At 50.1% G+C, this 24987-nt stretch overlaps 1 protein-coding gene across 2 annotated transcripts in view; it reads right to left on the bottom strand.

The window, feature by feature from the left end:
* LOC136587035 (mitogen-activated protein kinase kinase kinase 3-like) overlaps nt 1-24987 on the bottom strand; it is a 120206-nt gene that overhangs the window by 9337 nt on the left and 85882 nt on the right. For both annotated transcript variants that reach the window (XM_066585446.1, XM_066585447.1), the window contains exons 9-14: nt 22997-23070; nt 22034-22098; nt 17986-18078; nt 17266-17454; nt 14857-15005; nt 13096-13227 (exon numbers count right to left, since the gene is read on the bottom strand). In XM_066585446.1, coding sequence (XP_066441543.1) covers nt 13096-13227; nt 14857-15005; nt 17266-17454; nt 17986-18078; nt 22034-22098; nt 22997-23070 — 702 coding nt within the window. The remainder of the gene's footprint in view (nt 1-13095; nt 13228-14856; nt 15006-17265; nt 17455-17985; nt 18079-22033; nt 22099-22996; nt 23071-24987) is intronic.

The raw sequence follows: 24987 nt of genomic DNA, 5'->3' as shown, positions 1-24987 counted from the left end.
CGGGTCCGCAGTGATAAGAAGGGGGTGATCACAGGGGGGCATAGAGGCGAGACCTGCAGCCATTAGACTCTTATCACCTAAACTATAGATAGTTGCTAAAGCTTAGTTCTGGTACGACCCTGTAAGAGTGAACAGAACATGTTTAAATCTGCTGAACCTTAGACCAATAAGTCTCCGTGTTGGCAGGTTTGTATCCATTTCCTGGCTTCATGGGCGGTTGGTTTCTGGCCTGTGTGAGCTCACCTTAGAACCCCTGCGTTATAGTTTGACAGGTGCACTGACCGCCCCAGTCAATCTCTACACCCACAACCGTTCTCCTGTAGCCAGATGTGAGAGCCCCTCAGGACTCGCCTCCTGGGGTAACGCGGTGGACCATATTTTTGGGATTTCACATGTGAAGCTCGACACAACCGCTGGACAGAGGCAATAACGACATGTGAAGAAGCCTGAATTCTCCTCCTTGTTAAGCTCTGCTCATGCTAATTGATAGGTGAAAGTATCTTTCTTACACTTGTTATTCAGGGGTTAATGTATATTGGTCCGCAGCTCATGAAGCGACGTAAGCTGGACGGAAATGTCCTTGATCTGATCTTGTTCTTGAATCATTAATGATGCGGATTTGCTATTTGCGCCCATATATGTGTCATTGCTTGTTACCTGCTTGCACAAGTTATATGCTTCATAGATATATCCAGTTAGGCCGGCTTCACACAGGTGATAAAATCACGCGAGACGCACAAATATGAGCCCCATTCTTTTGAATTAGGTCAGAACCACGAGCGATTTTTTTCCCCGCATGGCATCGCAGCATATTCTAAATGACTGCATGATGTCGCAGTGCCAGCCACAATGAAAGCAATGGCAGAACTCCTCGATATGGGTCGGGATTCACGGACGCATATCGCGCTCGCCTGCGTGAAGTTAGCCTAAACCAGACCACGAGAAGTGGAGCCAATTAATATAAGGGGAGGGGGAGACGTAGGTGGGAGTCCTCTGATGTGACAACCTGTTGCTCCTCCTTACAAGGACCAACCTCAGCACAGAGAAGAGTGGAATATATAACATACATGTATTTCTTGAGGTGTCTACAACACATGCACACGGCGTATTCAATAAACTGGGTTTTACTTATTGGAATACTAATGATTTATGACGCTAAAACGGTAGTGAGATAATTGTGTGCCTAACAAGCCTGACGAGGACACTGCAAAGAGAATGAAATTAGCAACAAGGTTCTACTTAAAGGGGTTGTCCCGCGAAACAAAGTTAGGGTATACACTGCTGTATGGCCATATTAATGCACTTTGTAATATACATCGTGCATTAATTATGAGCCATACAGAAGTTATTCACTTACCTGCTCCGTTGCTAGCGTCCCCGTATCCATGGTGCCGTCTAATCTTCAGCGTCTAATCGCCCGATTAGATGCGCTTGCGCAGTCCGGTCTTCTCCCTTCTGAATGGGGCTGCTCGTGCCAGAGAGCGGCTCCTCGTAGCTCCGCCCCGTCACGTGTGCCGATTCCAGCCAATCAGGAGGCTGGAATCGGCAATGGACCGCACAGAAGACCTGCGGTCCACCGAGGGTGAAGATCCCGGCGGCCATCTTCACAAGGTAAGTCCGAAGTCGCCGGAGCGCGGGGATTCGGGTAAGTACTGGACGGTTTGTTTTTTTTATGCCTGCATCGGGTTTGTCTCACGCCGAACGGGGGGGCTATTGAAAAAAAAAAAAACGTTTCAGCGCGGGACAACCCCTTTAAAGGGTTTCCAATCTGCGTAACAAACAGGAGTGTTTAAAAGGTTTCTATTGGATATCTGCCGATAATGTGATTTATATGAGCTTCCCATCATACGCGGTGACTGTCTGATATATATAAGGGCCTGTGTCCTACTCCTCACGTATGAGGTTTACACCCCAAAGTCATCCGTTCTAACGGTAATGTATATTGTTATTCTGAAGGTCTGAAGCCAAAGCGGTTTATTGCTGTACCTCTAGACGCTGCGCCTTCCCTGCATTATTGCCGCATCACAGAAATCACAGACATAATCCTGGAATACAATTCAATTCTCCTGGTCGGTAATGGAGTTCAGGAAGTTCTTCATCAGACCACAACCAAGTACCCGTCTGCTGCCCAGCTCACTAAATATAAGGGGGCTCTCCTAACCCCGTCTCATCTCACCATTAGGAGATGCTTTGTGTTAAACCCACCTACATGGATCCAAAGGGGGATAGGGAAGACGAGAGTAAGCAGAAAGATGGCAAAGACCACAACTGCCTTTAACTGGTGAAGTCAGTAAATTAAGAGATGTCAGAGAGAATTTTATTTGTTGATGGCTTCAGATATTACAAAGACGGGCAAGGCAAGACAGGATATGCACTGACCATGCAGCGTGATGTACGACTACCACAACCACTCCCACCGAGGAGGTCAGCCCAGGAGGCGAGGCTGAAGGCACTCACTAAGGTATGTAAGATGGCTGGAAGTACAATTTGATGCTCTTTGAGCATCGCCTGCAATTATGGGCCCATTGGCGTAGTAGAAGCTTTGGGGGGGTCCTCGGGCAAGCCAATTAGAAATGCAGAAGCTGTATCAGACTTGTTGTTGGCACCAACTCCACCCAAACAGGTTGCAATCATCAAAGTCCAGGCTTACACGAAAGAGACCACTCAAGAGGCGAGAGGAAACAGGAGGGCGGATGAAGCTGCTAAGGCTGCAGCTCTGGGACCCCTGACTGAGGTAATGGTGGCTCCTCTAGCACCCACAAAAACAGGGATGGATCTTTGTTTGTTATCTGTCTCGCAGGCACAAGCACCACAGAGTGAGGTGGAGGAGTGCAAAGGAAGAGGGAGATGATGGTATCCGGGACAGAGGTAAACTGACCTGCCTCCCACAAGTGTTGTACCCCATGAGGAGACATCTCACCAATGGACTAACTCGTCCATCAAAGTAGGTATTGTGTGGCGTAGGGTCTTCTGCTTGGATTGTCCCAGGTCAACAGTGTCACAAAAAGATTAGTATAGGCCGGTATTGTCTGCGTCTGTCATAGCCCGGGTGAAATGTTAAAGGGACCTGCTCAATGCACTTTATAACTATCCTACCCATTTCAGAGATTCTAAGGCTTGAGAGACATTTAGGACTGAAAGCCTCATGGAATCTGGGGACTTTAAGTTTAAATGGTTGTAGTGTATGTTCCCTCTAAGGAAGGTCTTGCTGGCTAACGATGTGTTAAAAGGATATTGCAGGGTCAGCTGGTGATGGATCTGATGGTGTTCTGCCCGGTGATGGAGAGGCCAGCAACAGTGGTGGATTGGCTGTGAGAAAATGGCGGGAAATCGCCTGGGTTGTCAGGCAGATGTGGTGGCCTGACAGGAGCGGATGATTGGCAGAGTGGTACCCTGGTGGGAAGGTACAGAGATTATTTATGGAGCTGCTGTGAGGAGCTGGCATCTTCTGAAGAGAAAGCAGCTTCCCGCCCTCCCTCCCGTAGATTTGTCGCGGTGTAATTAATGGGGGATTATCGCCCGCATTAGGTGGGTGGGCAGATAAACTTGGGGAGAGTTTGCTGGTAGTAAACTTGTGTCTGTATGACAGAGTTTACATTGTAATGTTATGTTCATTTTGGGTTAAATTTATCCCCTTTGTTATTAACCCCGTTAATAAACACCGCGGCCTTTATTTATCCAAAATTGGTGTTTGTGTCCTTTATTTATAGAGATTGGTAAGTTGTATTAAAGTATAAGATTCCATGCAGTTGGGCCTCATCCAAGGCGAACTAATACGAGTGCTTCTTTTTATCTCTTTTTAGATTGTAACCACAGAAGCTATTGTGTGAGGTAGTATGTCAATATGGAGTCCTCCGAGGTACCAGAGGGTGATAGGGGACCACATTTTGTTATTGGAGTTCTTGAGAGGATTCAGAATCCCCTGATTGTACACGTGTCTCACACTTCACGGTTCACAAAGTGGCGGCAAGGAAGAGAGACTCAAGGGGAGTTTTATATATATATATTAGTTCAGACATCACGGTTATTGTTAAAGGGGTTGTCCCGCGGCAGCAAGTGGGTCTATACACTTCTGTATGGCCATAATAATGCACTTTGTAATGTACATTGTGCATTAATTATGAGCCATACAGAAGTTATAAAAAGTTTTTTACTTACCTGCTCCGTTGCTAGCGTCCTCGTTCCCATGGAGCCGACTAATTTTCGCCCTCCGATGGCCAAATTAGCCGCGCTTGCGCAGTCCGGGTCTTCTGCTCTCTTCAATGGAGCCGCTCGTGCAGAATGCCGGCTCCATGTAGCTCCGCCCCGTCACGTGCCGATTCCAGCCAATCAGGAGGCTGGAATCGGCAATGGACCGCACAGAAGAGCTGCGGTCCACGGAGGAAGAGGATCCCGGCGGCCATCTTCACCGATAAGTATAGAAGTCACCGCAGCGCGGGGATTCAGGTAAGCGCTTCGGTAAGCTTTCTTTAGGTCCCTGCATCGGGGTTGTCTCGCGCCGACCAGAGGGGAAGGGTTGAAAAAAAAAAAAAAACGTTTCGGCGCGGGACAACCCCTTTAAATTGTTTGTCAGATGTATACTGGAAATATTTACACCTCGTTTTGCCCTTCACAGCAGTAGACCGCTCAACGATGCCAGTCCGATACTTACAAGCACCTATCCTCTTTGTAGGACGACTCATCTCCGACAAAGACACAACGAAACAGATATTTTTGGTATAACTTACCGTAAAATCTCTTTCTCGTCACGTTCATTGGGGGCCACAGCCTAGACCATGGGATATAGCCACTGCCCTAGGAGGCGACACTAAGCAAAAAAGTGTTAGCTCCTCCCCGCTGGCTATATCCCCCCTGCAGGCACTCAGCTAATTAGTCTGTCTGCAAGCAGTAGGTAGCCAGTGGGAGTACATTTATACATATTGTGTTATATACATACCAAACATAAATCTGGCGTAATTCTTTGCCACCAAAAAAATGACCGAAGAACAGAGAGTTCCGGCAACCGCCTAAATAATAAGGGGTGGGTGCTGTGGCCCCCAATGAACGTGACGAGAAAGAGATTTTACGGTAAGTTATACCAAAAATATCTGTTTCTCGTCCGTATCATTGGGGGCCACAGCCTAGACCATGGGACGTTCACAAGCAGTCCCGAAAAAAACATATACTGGGTGGGCACTGCACGTGCGGTCAAACGACTGCCGCCTGCAGGATTTTCCGTCCAAGAGCGGCGTCGGATGATGCGGCTATATGGACTCTATAAAACTTCGAAAATGTATGCACGGAAGTCCAGGTGGCTGCCTTGCACACCTGGAGGGCTGAGGCTCCGTGACGGACTGCCCAGGAGGCCCCCACCGCCCGTGTGGAGTGGGCCGTAACCCGAAATGGTGGCGAGCGTCCCGAGGCTCGATATGCTTCCGTTATCAGGGACCTTATCCATTTTGATAGGGTGACTTTTGAGGCTGCTAGGCCCCTTCGAGTCCCCTCCGGAATAACGAAGAGGGAGTCGGTCTTGCGGAAATCCCTTGTTCTCTTCACATAGGTTCTCAGCGCCCTTACTACGTCCAGGTGGTGTAGCAGTTTTTCCTTTTTGTGTACTGGATTTGGACAAAAGGAGGGCAAAACGATTTCCTCATTAATATGAAACTGAGAGACTACTTTTGGTAAGAACTCGGGTGATGGTCTTAGTACCACTTTGTCCTGATGAAAGGCCATATATGGTGTTTGTATAGACAGTGCCGCTAGTTCCGAGACCCTTCGGATTGATGTGATGGCGACGAGGAATGCCACCTTCCAGGTTAGTAACCGCATCGGGATTTCCTTGAGCGGCTCAAACGGCTGGACCGTAATAGTGTCTAACACGAGATTGAGCTCCCAAGTTTGGACCGGAGGCTTAAACGGGGGTGTTGTATGGGCAACTCCTTGCAGGAAAGTCCGTACTGCCATCCTGTTTGCAATTGGTCTTTGGAACAGTACCGTTAGTGCTGACACCTGGCCCCTCAGCGACCCTACCCTTAATCCTACTTCAAGGCCTGATTGTAGGAATGCAAGAATCCTGGACACCGAAAATTGCATTGGTTGTAAACGCCTCTCCTCGCACCAGATGAAGAAGCGCTTCCAGACTCTATAGTAGATTGCCGATGAGGCCGCTTTCCTGGCTCGTATCATTGTCTGGATGACATTCTCCGCATAACCTTTCCTTCTCAATACCTCGGTCTCAACGGCCAGGCCGTCAAATGTAGAGACCTGGAATCCGGGTGAACAAAAGGCCCCTGGGATAGCAGGTCTCTTCGCTCCGGAAGGTGCCACGGTGTGTCGTACAGCATTTCTTTGATGGCCGCGTACCAGCTCCTTCTTGGCCAATTTGGTGCTACCAATATCGCCGGTCGCCCTTCCTGCTTGATTTTTCCCAGGATCCTCGGTATGAGCGGGATTGGTGGGAATACGTATAGGAGTTTGTACTCCCTCCACGGAATTGTCAGGGCATCGGTTGCCGCTGCCTGTGGGTCCCGGGCTCGGGACACAAATGGGTGTATCTTGCAGTTCAACCGTGACGCCATGAGGTCCACATCTGGTGTGCCCCATTTCCGGCATATCGTCTGAAAAATTTCTGGATGCAGGCCCCATTCGCCGGGATCTATCCTTTCCCGGCTTAGGTAATCCGCCATCCAGTTTTCTACTCCGGGGATGTACACCGCGGATATTGAGCTTAGATGCCTCTCTGCCCATGTCAGTATGGCTGCCACCTCGCTCATTACCGACGAGCTCCGTGTCCCACCTTGCCGGTTGATATAGGCCACCGCTGTGGTGTTGTCCGTCTGAATGCGTACGCTTTTTCTCTTGAGACTGGGCCCGAAGTGTTGGAGCGTCCGGTAGATAGCTCGCAGTTCTAGAATGTTTATGTGAAGCGTTGCCTCTCTTTGTGACCACTCTCCCTGAACTGATTGGTCCCTCAGTGTTCCGCCCCAACCCGAAAGGCTGGCGTCCGTCGTCACTACTGTCCATTGCCTGGGGCCCAACGGTCGCCCTGCCTGCAGCCTGCCAGGTCTCAGCCACCATTTCAGTGACCCTCGGACCTGAGGGGTTATCTGGATCTGCCGTTCCAGGGTCAGCCGGGACCCATCCCAGCGTGACAGTATCAGGTGTTGTAACATCCTTGATCGGAACTGAGCGAAGGGGATTGCCTCGAATGTTGCCACCATCTGGCCCAGGATAGCCATGCAGTATCTGATGGTCAGTGGTTTCCCCTGCCTTAGGGACCGGACGCCCTGCCGGAGCTTGTGTGCCTTTGCTTGAGGTAGCAGGATCCGGTGGAGGCTGGTGTCGAATATCATGCCCAGAAATTGCAAACGTTGCGTTGGTATTAGGCATGACTTTTCGTGGTTCACTATCCAGCCGAATTCTTGTAGGGTTTTTATCGTGACGTTCAGGCTCCTGACGTTGTCGTCCAACGATGGTGCTTTTATTAGTATGTCGTCTAGGTATGGAATAGCTTCTATACCTTCCGCATGAACTAGCGCCATCACTGCTGCTAGTACCTTCGTGAAAACTCTTGGTGACGTAGACAGGCCGAATGGCAGCGCTGTAAACTGAAAGTGCCTTCCCTGTGTTTCGAAGCGGAGAAATTTCTGATGTGTTTCCCGGATTGGGATATGAAGGTAGGCGTCCTTGATATCTATCGAGGACAGAAATTCCCCCGGCTGCATGGATGTTATCACGGACTTGACTGACTCCATCTGGAAATGTTTTGTCCTGACGAATCGATTCAATCTCCTTAAGTCCAGGACCGGTCTCACTCTGCCATCCTTTTTGGGTACTAGGAAAAGGTTCGAGTAGAACCCCTGCCTCTCCTGGGCTCCTGGCACTGGTTTCACAACCCCTTGTGCTAGTAGGTTCTGTACTGCTTGTTGTAAGTTGGCTACCCCTTCCGGAGAGGACGGCACTCTGGACTTGCAGAAAAAATTCCGTGGGAGGGTTGTGAATTCGATTGAGTACCCGGATGTCACAATCTCCTGTACCCACTTGTCGTTCACGCGCCTCCCCCATGTCTCCCAAAATTGGGAGAGTCTGCCCCCCACCCTGGTGACACTGGGTGGGGGCAGTGCCTCATGCCACGTTTTTTGGTCCCGCCATTTTCGATGTTCCGGGTCGGGGTCGCCACGTCTGTTTTGTTTTAAATGAGGGGCCCCTCTTTGACTCTGCAGGGGTTCTCGTAGAGTGGGACCACTGCCCCGCCCCTGGGCGGGATGGAAAGCGCCGAAAGGGCCTAAAGAACGGCTTCTTTCTTAATGGGGCCTTCTCCTTCCTTGCCGCCATTTGCGGTAGTGACGTGCTCTTGCCGCCTGTGGCATCCTTTATCATGACATCCAGTTTGGGGCCGAATAGCCTGTCTCCTTCAAACGGCAATTTCGTTAGCGCTATTTTGGACGCTGTATCCGCTGACCAGCTCTTCAGCCAGAGTGTTCTCCTTGTCGCTACCGATGCGGCGGACGCTCGGGCCACAAATTTGGCTGCGTCAAGCTGAGCTGTGCATACAAACTTATTTGCCTGTATGATATTATCTGTCAGCTCGAGCAACTCACTTGGTGGAGCGCCTGCTATGATGTCTTTCCGTAATTGTTTGGCCCAGGCTGTGGACGCCTTACTGACCCATGCAGCCGCAAATATCGGTTGCAAGGCTGTGCCTGTGGCTTGAAACACTGTTTTTGCCAAGGTGTCCAGCTTCCTGTCTTGCGGGTTCGCTAGCGTCGCTACTTCGGCTGTTGGCAATGCTGTGCTCCTAGCTAGTCGTGACACGGGTGGGTCGACTACTGGAGGTACCGCCCAACCCTTTTTCAAGCCCCCTGGGAACGGGTAAGTAATTTCCCAAGTCTTCCCGGGTTGCCTGAATTTTTTATCCGGGTTCTGCCACTCCTTGTTAAGGGCTTCCGAGAAATCCGGGTGGTCCGGAAAGACCTGTCGTGATTTCCTCTGTCGTCTAAACGACACCGTGGACGGGGCCGTCTACTGTTTCCTCCGTAACCTGGAGGGTTTTCCTTACGGATATTACCAGGCTATCCATTAGGCTGGCTGGGCGTGACACTTGCTCTTCGTCGTAGTCTTCCGACCCGCTGCCCTCACCTGCCGTTTGGGCCGTGTCATGGGATGCCCGAGAGCAAGACGCTCGTGGGGACTCATGGTGAGTTCAGACATTGACGAGGCATCAGAGCGGTCGTAGTTTTCCGACCCGCTGCCCTCACCTGCCGTTTGGGCCGTGTCATGGGATGCCCGAGAGCAAGACGCTCGTGGGGACTCATGGTGAGCCCGGGCCTGTCTTGTAGAATACCGGGATCGCGACGAGTGCCGTGATCTATGATACGTATGCACAGATTCTCTGGAGCCGTGGGAGCCGCGAGAGTCCCCGGACCGCCTGGACCTGGGGGACCTACCTGACCTCCTGGTGCGCCGTGACCTCCGGGGGGAGTCCTCGCTACTGCGGGACCTCCTCCTCTTGCGTGTCCTCCCTCGTGCGTATTCCGAGGAGGACGCGTCGGAGCTAAGCTCTAACCGGCGTAAAATTGCCGCAGAGGATGAGGCCAGGCCGGAAACGGCAGCAGCCAGGGACCTTGCCCATTGGGGCTCGGGCCCTGGCTCCACAGGGGCGGCGGGGGGCACCGGAGTCCCTGGGGGAGCGCGTGCCGTGGTGCATCCCGCGCAGCGGGGGTCGGTTTGACCGTACGCAAATTTAACGCTGCATGTAGAGCAAGCGTAGTGCTTCACCCTCCCCTTGGCCGGGCTGGAACCCTCTGATCTGGGGTCAGACATGGTAACACAACACAATTTGCAACTGGTGGGTACCGTTTACAGGAATGCCTGCAGGGGGGGGAGGGGAGGGCGAGGGGAGAACACCGCAAAGTGCCGCCTTGGGCAAGGCTTACCCGGTCTAGCAGCTGTTTGTGCGGTTCCCCCGGTCCAGCTGGAGCCTCTGGTCCTGACGTTTAAATGTTGTCGGGAGTCGACGTGGGTACACACACACGACCTTGTAGCGTTGGTGACCCGGCAGGCGTTGTGGCAGGGACCTGCTGCGGCGTTGTCACTGCTGCTGGTGCCCGAGACAGGAGATGCTGCTGCTGTCCGGATGCTTCTCCACAGCAGAGGGACACTGCAGAGCTGGATGGCTGGACGGCTGCTGCTCAGAAGCGCTGCTGCCCCTCAGGCGGGCTGCTGCTCAGGCGGGCTGCTGCTCAGGCGGGCTGCTGCTCAGGCGGGCTCGGGGAGCTGCACAGTGCCGGGCTCCGGCGTGCGTGTAGGCAAGCTGACACGCTGTGCTGCAGAGAGCGGCCATTCTTTTTCCTGGCTGCCCTTTTTAAGCTTGCCGCGGTCGGAGGGGGCGTGGCCTGGTCGGGAAGCGTCCCCGTGACCCGGAAGTGACGTCTTCCGGCCGTGACGACGGCGCTCCGCCCCCCGGAGCGCCGCGCCCGGAAGTGGCTAGCCGGCCAGCGCCCCGGCGTCCTGCCCTGCCCTGCCCCGCTCCGCTTCTATCCCTGCCAAGGGAGAAACTGCCGCCGCTGCTGCTGCCTCTCCGTCCGAGAGTTGTGACGCCGCGTATCCCAGGTAACCTGCGTCTTGTTCCGCCCGCTGCGAGGAGGGAGTCCCGAGTGACTATTTTCTGGTGCTCTCATGTGGGGTCCCAGGTGGAATGCTGCCCTCGCTTAGTCCCAAACAGGGTATTGTTCTGGGGGCCACAGCCTGTCCACACGTCGACAGCTCCAGCAGTGCTGCCCCCTACGCGTCACCGTCAGACAGTGCGCTACTCCAGGGAGGGGGAGCCCTATGGCTGGCGGGTAACCGACTCAGATGCGCATTGCATGGTCGGGCCCCTTTTTCTTCTCTGGGTGAGACGCCGCAGTAGTGGTGGAGACACCCCCTGCCTGCGTCTCCCCCGGGAGGCCAGTAAAGCCAGGGAAAAGCCCCAACTCCCCGGATTCCCGCGAATAGCTTTTCCTACGTCTGCCTCCTAGCAGACACTAAGCTAAAGACTAATTAGCTGAGTGCCTGCAGGGGGGATATAGCCAGCGGGGAGGAGCTAACACTTTTTTGCTTAGTGTCGCCTCCTAGGGCAGTGGCTATATCCCATGGTCTAGGCTGTGGCCCCCAATGATACGGACGAGAAATGTACATTATGTCTTAAAGGGGTTGTCTCGCGGCAGCAAGTGGGGGTATACACTTCTGTATGGCCATATTAATGCCAATCGTGCATTAAATATGAGCCATACAGAAGTTATACACTTACCCCCTCCAGTGCTGGTGTCCACGTCTCCATGGCTCCGTCTAATTCTGATGTCTTCTGGCGTTTTTAGACGCGCTTGCGCAGTCCGTGCTTCTGCCTGGTGAATGGGGCCGCTCGTGCCGGAGAGCTGGTCACCGCGTTATCATCGTAGCTCCGCCCCGTCACGTGTGCCGATTCCAGCCAATCAGGAGGCTGGAATCGGCAATGGAACGCACAGAGCCCATGGTGCACCATGGGAGAAGACCCACGGTGCACCATGGGAGAAAACCGCAGTGCATCCCTGGGAAAGGACCGGCGGCCATCTTAGGGAGAAGATTTTTATAACTTCATATTTCGTCGGATCGGTGAGTAGCAAGCGGTTTAAAAACCGCTTTAAATTGCTATTTTATGCCAGGGGGTGACAGGGGGAATGGGGTAACGTAAAATTTTGATGTTTGCCTTGGGACAACCCCTTTAAGACACGGCCTACAACGGTCCGAGGGCAATCTTATGGAGCAAAGCAATCTTTTCCAATGGACAACCATAAGACCTTTATCCTCACGTACCGGAGTATAAGGATTATTAGGCCTACCCTTACCAGTCACAGGGTATAAAGCTGGAGGAATGATTGCACAAGGACTGAAGCGTTTAGAGGAATCATCAAACGAGAAAACAATGCTAAAATATCTTGGCTTTTATGCTAAATCTGTTACTGAACCCAATGCTTATACAACTGTGGGACCAATTAGTAGAAGCCACCGATTATCCAAATTTTCACTGTCTTGGCTATAGTTCAAGCTTTATCCTAAATATGATGGCCGTGCTTGGCTGTTTACGCTGCATTTAAAATCTTAATGGTTTTTATACCTTATTTGCTTACAATGTGTAATAAATAAGTTACCAAAGTTATACGCCCCAGGGAGCGCCTGTGTGAAGACCCACCCCGTCACAAACATAATCTGCACTCAAGGTTTTCCTAACCCCAAGGAGTTTTCAAATTGGAGAAGGGAGTGAAGACAAGTTCCCCCTGAAGGCTCGCTCCAGGAAGGTGAAGCACTGAAGTCTGCCCTGTGGGACTAGCCCATGGGATGTACCTAGTCTCAGAATGGACGTGTGATAAAAATGGGGGAAGAGGTGAAAGTATCTGTCTTACACTGGATAATCGAGGATTAATATATATAAGTCCAGAACTCATGAAGCGACATAAGCTGGACAAAAATGTCCTTGGTACTCGGGAGGGGAGGGAGTGGCTGTGCGTTCCCCGGAGGCCATATTTAGCCATTGTATCCACTTTTCTTCACTCTTATAAGTGTAAAATATAGTACGCATACGTCACATTGTGTATGCATTCGTCAGCACCGAGACTTTATCATAAGCTTCTACTTTTAAGGAGTTGGCTCCCGTAATTGGACAACGCACCTTTCTTTGTTCTGCTTTGCACTATAAAGTTACCCCTGAATTCGCCCCCTCAGATAGAGGACAGCCGTGACTTCACACAGTGGATGTCTCTCGCGCTCTTTAATTTGGACACATGAAAGCCTTACTGCCAATTCTAAATTTAAAGGAGTACTTTAACAGCTCCCACAAAAACAAGACAACCCTATATGGAGTTGACTTGACTAAAGCCAATCACTTGCCACTTGGGTCCATTTCTTGTGATCATCCATGTCCCGTGTGTACAATGATAATGGGGTTTACGATACAAGTAGATGAGGATGTCCACCTGTCCGGTACAGATGGAGGCTGAACCCCGAGAATCACTTCCTAATGAGCCCCAATATCGCACTGCAGCGCAGGTTTGCCGTTCTAATGGTAGAAGACACTTTCGGTATACACAGCGTTAAACTTACCCCTGGCATGTACTCCACAAATATGGAGAGCTTCTTCTCAGTTGGGTCCCGCAGGCAGCCGTAATACTGAACTATTCTTTCATGTCTATGAATCTTCAGCAGCTGGATCTCACATTCGAGAGCGTTCACCTCCTGCAGCCGAAACAGAAGATAGGCTTGTAAAGCGCCCGAAGCAGCGGGTATCACCCAGAGGGGCCATCCCAATAGAATCATTTATTTGCAGAATCGGTGATAAATGACGGATTGCTTGAGGTACAACCGCCAGGACCACCAGGGATCATGATAATGGTGCACTCCAAGTCCCCTTTACAGAATATAGTAGCAGTACACATGAATGACCAACACTCCTGTCTAAGGAGAGCAGACCGCTGCATTCAGCCATCCCCTAGTCAGTCCTGTAGAAGTGAATGGAGCAGTGGTCATGCATGTACAACACCAGTCCATTCGGTAGGGAAGACTCTGGGTGCATGGTTCTCATGATCTCCAGGGGTCCTAGTGGTCGGACCTCCAGCAATCAATCATCTACTACTCATCCTGTGGATAGGTAATAAGCGATTATGGTGGATAACCCCTTTAAAGTGGTTTTCCAGGGAAATACTACTGAATACCTATCTTGGGGATCGGTCATAAATAGATGATCAGCTAATCAGGCATCCGCTGATACGGCCGCTACACGCAGGGGTACACAGCGGACACTGCTGCTCAGACCCCTGTGTAACGGTTGGCGCTTGTAACTGCATGCGCAGCTCCTACTGATTTTAATGAGACTTTAGTCTGCAGTTACAAGTGCCGGCCACTACACAGAGGTTGGAGTAACAGCTGCCGCTTTATTACCTCTGTGAGTGGCATCAATTACTGTGGGCGCCCAATCAGCTGATTGGCCGGGGTCCAGAGCAGCGAACACTAGCTCATCAACTACCGATGAAGGATGGGTCAGATATTTCACTGTTGTGGATAAATGTTTCCAGGATGTTTTATTAAGATTGTAGTTCACAATGAAGTATTTAGTCCTCTCGACTACTGCCCCCGCCCCCCCCCCCCCCCACACACACTCCTCCCCCTCGCCCGCCATATTGGGCTATGTTAATATCACATTTAGCACCATATTTGGTGATCAGTGGGGCCCATTTACCTGTCATCCACTGGGCAGGTAGACATTTTAATACCTTTGTTCTTATATAGGTAAACATGGTCTGCTATGCTGTCTTATACATCGCCCCAGAAGAGGCACTAGGTCCTATTTTGAGGATATCATATTATACTTACCTAGCAGGCTCGGCCCAGGTCCCTCCCGCTGCTCTCCAAAGCTCCGCATCGAGTTTCCTGCAGTCCTCGGACACCCATATAAGATCACTTCCTGGTTACGGGATTCATAAATCCCGCCTCCAGGAACCAATGGCTCTGATTGGTTCTTCGAATACTATTCAGCAAATCAATGCAGTGCTTGATGAACTAATCACAGCCATCACTTCGTAAAGGCGGGATTTATGAGCCCCGTAACCAGGAAGTGATCGTGTATGGGTGGCTGAAGACTGCGGGAGCCGCGCCAGAGCTGTGGAGAGCAGCAGGAGGGACCTGAACCGAGTCTGATAGGTAATGTATTCCCTTTTTTTAATGTAATGCAGCTAGGGCTTATTTTCAGGGTAGGGTTTATATTTCAAGCCTACCACAAGACCAAGTACAACAAGACACTGCTGCAGGAATCAGAACACCACCAGTCAGACCATTTACTCCATCCCAAGACTCAGTAGAATATCTTACCTTGCTTGTTTCGTGACTGTCTGGGTCAAACGGCACTTGTTTTACAGCCAGTTCTCTACCCGTGTCCACATCATAACAGAGATAGACTTCTCCAAATGCCCCTCTGCCCAGCAGCTTACCCAGCCTCCAGTTCTCAGGAGCCTGCGGGGCTATAGGGAATACAGACGGTTATTATCGGTTTTACCATCTTAGGATGCACATTAGGAAAGAAAATAGCAAAAAAAGTAGAGCAGTTGAGTATATAGACCATATAGACATTTATCTGTGGTCTGTATAATTGGCAGGGGGCTCCTATCGCAAGAAACTGTGCAGCACCGCAGTGTGAAACGGACAGGACTATGGTGCCCGTTTTATAAGCTTTCCATTCGCTTCTGTTTTATATGGACTCCAAATAGCGCAGTCGTCTACATTATTCTATATTCCGAATATAACAGAATCAGACATAAACCTTGGAAAATAGTCCCAAAGTGGTCACAATGCAGGTGAATTATCCTGTTTGTTATCATTTGGCTTTCTGCACCCCTGATGGACCCCCTGACGTAATCACACAACGTACCAACAACCGCTGCCTACAGAGTTACATAGGGTGAATGAATTAGGCTCAAATAACAGAACATATCCAGTCGTGAGGAACATTATTGGCACCCCTGAATATTAGAACAGCTCTGCGGTCCCGGACAGACCAAGATGGCTGCACTGATTGTCTGACTACCTGATGCGCATTGTACATTGGTAATGCTACATGCTACTATTGGCCAGCCCGGCTCAAGTGAGCATCGCTGGCCAATCAGAGCAAAGTGCGGCGTCTCAGGTTATGTTCGGAGATTTTGTCGCAGATCCAGAATAAAATGCAGAAAGCAGTCGTCCTGCATGGAAGCCAAAGAGACGCCATTATAGTCCATGGGGTCTGTTCGCTTCTGTTATAAGACGGATTCACTCGGCCAGGGAATTCTCCATTCCTGCTCCCATAACGGAGCAGGATAAAGAGCATCCGAACGCAGGTGTGAACACAACCTTAGACTAGCGATGCACTACCAATGCACAGTGTATATCACGTAGTTAGAGACTTCATGCAGCCATCTTGGTATGTCAGGGACCAGAGGGTCACTTCGAGTAGACCATGTAGAAGATCTCCTGAAATCAAGTATTTAGTAACGCTCCTTGAAGCAGTCTAAAGGGTACAAGCCGATTTACAAAGACCTCGGCTCCAAAGACTTCTGCATCCCGGCTTCAACAGTTTCAAATGTTATCAAGAAGTTGCTACTCATGGAACTCAAGAACCTTCCTGGATGTGGTGGAAAGAGGAAAAGTGACAAGGGAACCCCAAAAAAGGTTGGCTACAAATGTAGCAAAGAAACCACATAGAACATCCAAAGACCTCCGGTTGAGCTGGAGACATCTGCATTGATACCATACACTGCACAACGCAGGGCTTTATGGGTGAGGGCCAACGAGGACCCACTGCTTAACGAAAGGCAGAAAAAGAGCAACTAAACTCTGCCAAACGTTCCAAACCACAATCCTTCTTGGGAAATGTTCTATGGACAGAAGAAGCCAAATTAGAGCTCTCAATGCAGACCAGCGTTATGTTTATAGATGCCAAAGCCTGAAATGAACAGCGCCCCCTACCAACCGTGAAGCATGGTGGAGAAGCCATTTTCCTGCCTCTGGGACTGGAGGCCCTGAACGTCTTAGAGAAATGATGGAATCTGAGGATTCTTAGAGCATTTTAGAGTTAAATTTGCTCCCAAAAAAACTACAGAATGGTTCATACAGCAGGATAATGCAACGTCCAAAAGTGCACAAGAATGGAGAAGACATGGAGAAGACATGGAGAAGACATGGAGAAGACATGGAGAAGACATGGAGAAGACATGGAGAAGACATGGAGAAGACATGGAGAAGACATGGAGAAGACATGGAGAAGACATGGAGAAGACATGGAGAAGACATGGAGAAGACATGGAGAAGACATGGAGAAGACATGGAGAACCGGCAGCAATGAGTCCGGATCTTAATGTAGAAAGCTGAATTCTGCTATTGAGGGAAGCAACTGCAAACATTCAGTGGAAGAAACTACCAGACGGAGGAAGAAGCTCAGATGACAACAGGAAGCTTGTGGATGCCGTCCTCCAAGTATTAGGGAAGGGGCCTGTGATCCCGTCCAAGTCATATTCGAGGCTCGGTCTTTATTTCATAGGTTTGCTGACAGGGAAACTTCCTTGCTGAATGTTTTTGGACATAAAATCTTCTAATGATACAAAGTTCCTACATGTCTATTATTTCTGAAGATACTAAACAATCACGGGGGCCACTAATGGTCCTCACAACTGTATATAAGCCCCAACAAGCACTTGGCTGCTGACGTCTACTTCCAGTACCAGTCACCTGTAGGTCGCGGGTTCTTACATTTGTTGCAGAGGTCGGTCTGTGAGGAGTGCAGGAACGGGATGTTTTGCTCGGAGTTGGTCCACCCCAGTATTCGATGGTCATCAAACTGCATCAGGCTGACTCCCTTAATACTTCTCTTCCTGCTGCTCGAACCAAACTGGAGCTGATTGTTAGGGGCGCCAAAACTTCTCGGAAAGGTCTGACGACCTATAAAACAAGAGAGGCGTGTGAGATCATCCATACATCCCACGGATAGATGCCGGGTGCCATGAGTGCATCCTTCATCAGCACAAGAGCTCAACTACCGGTGTGTTACCTTCCTGACGCCGTACACCCAGTTGGGGCCCTTTTACACGGAACTATATTGATCAGATTCTTGCTGGATCGAGAAAATCTGAACAATATCATTCAGTGTAAATGCTGCCAGTGACTGAACGATAATTCATCCGCTTACCTTTCATCATTCAGTCTCTTCAGGCATAAATATCGAATGACAATCAGCCGTGTAAACAGGCAGTTGTTCATCTATGGCCGACGGCCTGTTTACTGGGAGTGGAGGCGGTTGAGCGGGAGAGATCTGTGTTCCGCCTCCAATCATCGCTCCTATGTGAAAGCTAAAGATATTCACCAGAACAATCGTCCGTGTAAAAGGACACTTAGGAGCGGATTGTTAGCATATGGAATAACGTAGTTCCTTATCTAGTCCACATGACATACCGGCCCGCGGCGCACACTCACCGTCACTGTAGTCCTTCCGGCGCTGGGAAATATGATATTGTCGGGGAAAAGTTCCTCCTTTACCAAACCGCTCATATAGCGGGATCTCATAATCTGTGAAGTAAACAAGGGCAATCGTTAAATAAATGGCGGGTAGGATCATGTATAACGCATAGAGATACTCTCCGGACACCAAGATGGAAAGTATTACATTTCAGTCATATTTCTGTTTATCAGTTTCTTCTCTACACCGAGGGGTCTACGGGTATGCATGTCTGATGCCGAGGGGGGTCTACGGGTATGCATGTCTGATGCCGAGGGGGGTCTACGGGTATGCATGTCTGATGCCGAGGGGGGTCTACGGGTATGCATGTCTGATGCCGAGGGGGGTCTACGGGTATGCATGTCTGATGCCGAGGGGGGTCTACGGGTATGCATGTCTGATGCCGAGGGGGGTCTACGGGTATGCATGTCTGATGCCGAGGGGGGTCTACGGGTATGCATGTCTGATGCCGAGGGGGGTCTACGGGTATGCATGTCTGATGCCGAGGGGGGTCTACGGGTATGCATGTCTGATGCCGAGGGGGGTCTACGGGTATGCATGTCTGATGCCGAGGGGGGTCTACGGGTATGCATGTCTGATGCCGAGGGGGGTCTACGGGTATGCATGTCTGATGCCGAGGGGGGTCTACGGGTATGCATGTCTGATGCCGAGGGGGGTCTACGGGTATGCATGTCTGATGCCGAGGGGGGTCTACGGGTATGCATGTCGGATGCCGAGGGGGGTCTACGGGTATGCATGTCTGATGCCGAGGGGGGTCTACGGGTATGCATGTCTGATGCCGAGGGGGGTCTACGGGTATGCATGTCTGATGCCGAGGGGGGTCTACGGGTATGCATGTCTGATGCCGAGGGGGGTCTACGGGTATGCATGTCTGATGCCGAGGGGGGTCTACGGGTATGCATGTCTGATGCCGAGGGGGGTCTACGGGTATGCATGTCTGATGCCGAGGGGGGTCTACGGGTATGCATGTCTGATGCCGAGGGGGGTCTACGGGTATGCATGTCTGATGCCGAGGGGGGTCTACGGGTATGCATGTCTGATGCCGAGGGGGGTCTACGGGTATGCATGTCTGATGCCGAGGGGGGTGTACAGGTATGCATGTCTGATGCCGAGGGGGGTGTACAGGTATGCATGTCTGATGCCGAGGGGGGTGTACAGGTATGCATGTCTGATGCCGAGGGGGGTGTACAGGTATGCATGTCTGATGCCGAGGGGGGTGTACAGGTATGCATGTCTGATGCCGAGGGGGGTGTACAGGTATGCATGTCTGATGCCGAGGGGGGTGTACAGGTATGCATGTCTGATGCCGAGGGGGGTGTACAGGTATGCATGTCTGATGCCGAGGGGGGTGTACAGGTATGCATGTCTGATGCCGAGGGGGGTGTACAGGTATGCATGTCTGATGCCGAGGGGGGTGTACAGGTATGCATGTCTGATGCCGAGGGGGGTGTACAGGTATGCATGTCTGATGCCGAGGGGGGTGTACAGGTATGCATGTCTGATGCCGAGGGGGGTGTACAGGTATGCATGTCTGATGCCGAGGGGGGTGTACAGGTATGCATGTCTGATGCCGAGGGGGGTGTACAGGTATGCATGTCTGATGCCGAGGGGGGTGTACAGGTATGCATGTCTGATGCCGAGGGGGGTGTACAGGTATGCATGTCTGATGCCGAGGGGGGTGTACAGGTATGCATGTCTGATGCCGAGGGGGGTGTACAGGTATGCATGTCTGATGCCGAGGGGGGTGTACAGGTATGCATGTCTGATGCCGAGGGGGGTGTACAGGTATGCATGTCTGATGCCGAGGGGGGTGTACAGGTATGCATGTCTGATGCCGAGGGGGGTGTACAGGTATGCATGTCTGATGCCGAGGGGGGTGTACAGGTATGCATGTCTGATGCCGAGGGGGGTGTACAGGTATGCATGTCTGATGCCGAGGGGGGTGTACAGGTATGCATGTCTGATGCCGAGGGGGGTGTACAGGTATGCATGTCTGATGCCGAGGGGGGTGTACAGGTATGCATGTCTGATGCCGAGGGGGGTGTACAGGTATGCATGTCTGATGCCGAGGGGGGTGTACAGGTATGCATGTCTGATGCCGAGGGGGGTGTACAGGTATGCATGTCTGATACCGAGGGGGGTGTACAGGTATGCATGTCTGATACCGAGGGGGGTGTACAGGTATGCATGTCTGATACCGAGGGGGGTGTACAGGTATGCATGTCTGATACCGAGGGGGGTGTACAGGTATGCATGTCTGATACCGAGGGGGGTGTACAGGTATGTATGTCTGATACCGAGGGGGGTGTACAGGTATGTATGTCTGATACCGAGGGGGGTGTACAGGTATGTATGTCTGATACCGAGGGGGGTGTACAGGTATGTATGTCTGATACCGAGGGGGGTGTACAGGTATGTATGTCTGACACCGAGGGGGTGTACAGGTATGTATGTCTGATACCGAGGGGGGTGTACAGGTATGTATGTCTGACACCGAGGGGGTGTACAGGTATGTATGTCTGATACTGAGGGGTGTACAGGTATGTATTTCTGATACCGTGGGGACTATAGGTGTATATATGCTTGAGGCTCCTTTATGGGGATTCACATAAAGGTCCCCATACACATTAGATTTAGCTGTCCAAACCCGCTGATAATCGTGGGGCCACACTGCAGTCTAATGGGAGGGGGGCTCTCAGCATAACGCTAACAGATGCTGCCCCACAATGACCGGCACATTCTGCACTGTGAAGTCAGTTGCAGATTCATATCAAAATCCGCACCAATTCAACCATGCACGAGCCGTTAATTAAATACATAGATGACTTATTACAGCAATGTCATTATTAGGAATTCAAAACTATACATTAAATACAGATGAAATTAATGTTCGATCTGCGAGTCTCCTGAATTGTTCAGAAATTAGTAAAGTTTTTTAAAATGTCCTTCCAAAATAAACAAGTGGAAATCTGTATCTGATGAAGCCTGGAGGCACATATATGAGATACTTCAGTTACAAAACAAAATAGACACATTTTCAGAATATTCCTCCCTTTTGGTGATTTTAATAAATATCTGCGAACTGCAGGGTCTGTTTTACCGGCTCCACCGCTTTGTGTCAAACCTTACAGAGTTACTCCATTAAAGGGACACCTCAGGTTTTTAACATTTGGCCGGATCACTAAGGAGCAAACAGGAGCGGTCTTATAGGGAGTGAAAGGGGTATTCCAGTAATATCAGGTTTATCCCCAGAATAGAGCATAACTACCGGAGCGATGGGGCGAACGATTAATATTCGGACCGCGCAGTGAAGGTGGGAAAAAAGGACAGAATGCCAGAATTGTGATTTTATATGTCAGCTCACAAAAGTTTAAATAAAAAGTGAGTAAAAAGATGTATGCCCCCCCAACTACAGCGTACGCCGCTGAAAAAGCGCCTCCCACAGCCCCTGCGATGCGGGAAGACGAGAAGCCATTTTTGTCTATGAAAAAATGTATTTACCTTTTAAAAATATAAAAACATTAAACACCCTATAAGTGTCAGCGGATCGCACCGACCCCCAAACAACGCTCAGGTGTCATTGTTACTGCACCGTGAGAGCTACAAAAACTAAACCCACCAACAATGGCGCAATTGTATGTTTTTCTCATCTTTCCCCACTTAAAAAATGTTTTAAGTTTTAACGGAACCATTAAAATACAACTTGTCCCACATAAACGAGCCCCACACCGCTAGGTCACAAGATGAATTAACAGGTTATAGGTCTTGGAAGGTGCGGAGAAAAAAAACTAACATAAAACAATGAGAACTTTCTGGTTCTAGAGCGGTTAACGGACTCCGTGCTGCTGACAAATTCCTTCAAACCATTTCTTGTGACCCCGCCCCCCACAGCAGTGAAATGATGACATCACACCTGACAAACATGCATTATCTGACCTCCCAGCATAGAAGCAGGGGGAGGCACCACCGCTCGCCCTCTTCTCTCAGTTTAGTGAGAGTACTTACCTAAACAATCCATGCTGTCTTGTAGCTGACCTTTCCTTCCTAGAACTGGCGTGGAATACGCTGGGCTGAAAGCCAAAACAAGAATCGCCGTTAAACAAGGATTCCCCAGAAATGCAATTACCACAAGAAAAACAACATTCATGGAGCACATTCTGTCTGCGCCTCGAGGGTCCCCAGCGAGCTCAACTGTTACATGATGGGAAGTCAAGATGTAACTGCGGAGAATCAACCTCCAAACAGCCCAAAGCAAAAAATGGGAAAAAGTGAAATAATCCTCAATATCAATCATCCGAAGGGAACATCCAGGGACGAGCGTACAAGTCCAGGGGAATAAGAGCTCAATGTGCAGTATGAGCCCCACCTACCATGTGCCATTCACAATACTGCTGCCCTCTCATGTAGCAATGGGGGCTCTGAGCCCCCTCAGGCATCAGGCCCAGCGTTACTGCTCTGCAACCCCTGCAACAACGTCCCGGGACATGCTGTATAGATAAAAGCAGCACAATTTGCTATACTCATGGACAAGGCTCCTCGCTCCTTAAGGAGAGAATCTAGAGGGTGTGTGAGGACACTTATAAGGCCATGCAAGCTCTTCTGGGAAATATATGCAAATAAAGAGGTGGAGCTGCAGAGGTATTGGTCCATCTTCCTTATTTGCATATATTTCCCAGAGGAGCGTGCATGGCCTTATAAGACTCCTTCTAGGATACCCTTCCGGATCGGTCATGGAGGGTCATGTAGAAGCAAATCTTTCAGACACTGAAGTGCTGTGTTCCAGGCTGAAGGGACAATGTGACACATCTGATGGTGGTAGACGCTGCGGGTACAGCGAGTGCGATGGTATAATATAGTGCTACTAACAATCAGTGCTACCATCTCCAGTGGTCCTGATGAAGTCACCTAGTATACAAGATGTGATGATAGAATGTGTCCATCACTGATGCAGTCAGCTAATATACTTACCTGTCCAACGACTGATCTAAGGACTGGCAGCTACTAGACAGAGAGCCATTCGGGCTGATGAACGGATCCACAACCTGCAGGACAGGAAAATAATGCAAAGCAGACGGTCAGGAAGCCGCATTACACAGATCGATACGTCTCTCAGCAGAATCCTTAAAGGGAACGTCCACCTTGTACCTCTGTAGGGTCGCACTGTCTGGGATTCATTGCTTCATTTATCTTTATAGCAGCTTAGTTAGTATATACAGAACCCCCAAACCCCAGCATAGACTCGTGCACTCGGCTATCTCCAGCACTCCCACTGAAATGAAGCTGGACTGCGACTCCATAAATGCAGGAGTCCTAATCTGAGGATCAGCGGGGGTCCCAGAGGTCAGATACTCATTAGTGCGAAAGCAATCCCTGTCCTATGGATAAGGAATAACTACCAATGTCGGCACAATCCCTCTAACTATAGTTTTGGCTGAAAGGGGTTGTCCAGTTGTAAACTATTGAAGGCTAAGGGCCCATTTACACCAGCAGATAAATCGCTCACAGATCGCTCAAACACAAAGACAGCTGAGAGTGATTATATTGTATAAACAATGATTGGTATTCAAGTAGCTTCTCCACTACTTACATGAAGGCAGTTAATGGCCCCAGGCTATTATCTGCGCTCAGATCCTTTGTTCTCCACGGGGAAACAATGCTATCAGCGCTCCCCGTGGAGAACAACTGATAAAACTGATGGCCAAAATCAAGTGAGATTAATTTTAACGATCAGCAAAAAGAGCCCAAAATGAGGGTGCCCCGCGCCCATTTACACGCACCGATTATCGCTAAAACGATCACGATCAGATGAGTGAAGTTTTAGCGATAATCGTCCAGTGTAAATGGGCCTTAATCCTTGGGGCGCGCTATCCATAGTAGATCAGTGGGGGTCTGCCATCTAGGACCACCACTAAAGGCCCATTTACACGGGCGATGATCGCTCAAATGACAGTGACAGCTTTGAGCGATCATTTTGCATAAACTATTAAGTAGCTCCTCAACTACTTAAAGAGCAATTAAGTGTGCAAATGAAGCCTTCCCTGAAGGCAGTTAATGGCCCCAGGCTCTTATCTGCGCTCAGATCCTTTGTTCTCCACAGGGAAACAATGCTATCAGCGCTCCCCGTGGAGAACTGCTGATAAGGCTGAAGGACAATATTTAGTTTGAACTGAATTTAACGATCAGCTAGCAGTGCACAAACCGAGCATGATGGGCGCACGTTTACACGCAACGATTATTGCTAAAACGATCACCTTTTAGGGACTTTTTAGCGATCATCACTCAGTGTAAATGGGCCTTAAATTGGGATTATTTAGTTTAGAGAAAAGACGTCTGAGGGGCGCCCTCTACGTCTAGAGGAAAGAAATATTCTACACTGACACGTAAGAGGTTCTTTACTGTAAGAGCAGTGAGACTGTGGAACTCTCTGCCTGAGGACGTAGTGATGGCAAATTCAATAAAAGAGTACAAGAGGGGCCTGGACGCCTTTCTTAAGCAATACAATATTATATGTTATAGTCACGGATTACTTCTCTTAAATTGGGAAAATTGGCTACAACCTCTGGGTTTTTTTTTGCCTTCCTCTGGATCAACATTGTGGGGGTAATAGGCTGAGTTGAATGGACGTGTGTCTTTTTTCGGCCTTACATACTATGTTACTATGTATGATTAGCTGTTTGCTGGGTCAGTGCACTCATGCACTGGGCTGATTTCTGCAGGAAGCAGACAGCTCCGTTCTTACTGCAGTGGCCAGCCTTGGTATTGCAGTCAAAAGTTCCCATTACAGTGAATACGTGTAGTAACATGTCTGGCCATTTCAGAGAGAACAGAACCGTCTACTTCCCGCAGACACCAGCTCTATGCACAAGCACACCATGCAGATGTACAGCTGATCAGCAAACCCCCAGCGATCTACTACTGGTGGCCCATCCTAAGGATAAGCCATCAATAGATTGCAACAG

Source organism: Eleutherodactylus coqui, chromosome 12 (genome assembly GCF_035609145.1).
Source record: "Eleutherodactylus coqui strain aEleCoq1 chromosome 12, aEleCoq1.hap1, whole genome shotgun sequence".
NCBI lineage: Eukaryota > Metazoa > Chordata > Amphibia > Anura > Eleutherodactylidae > Eleutherodactylus > Eleutherodactylus coqui.
Note: the sequence above shows the minus strand (reverse complement) of the source record. Positions and strands in the feature narration are given on the sequence as shown.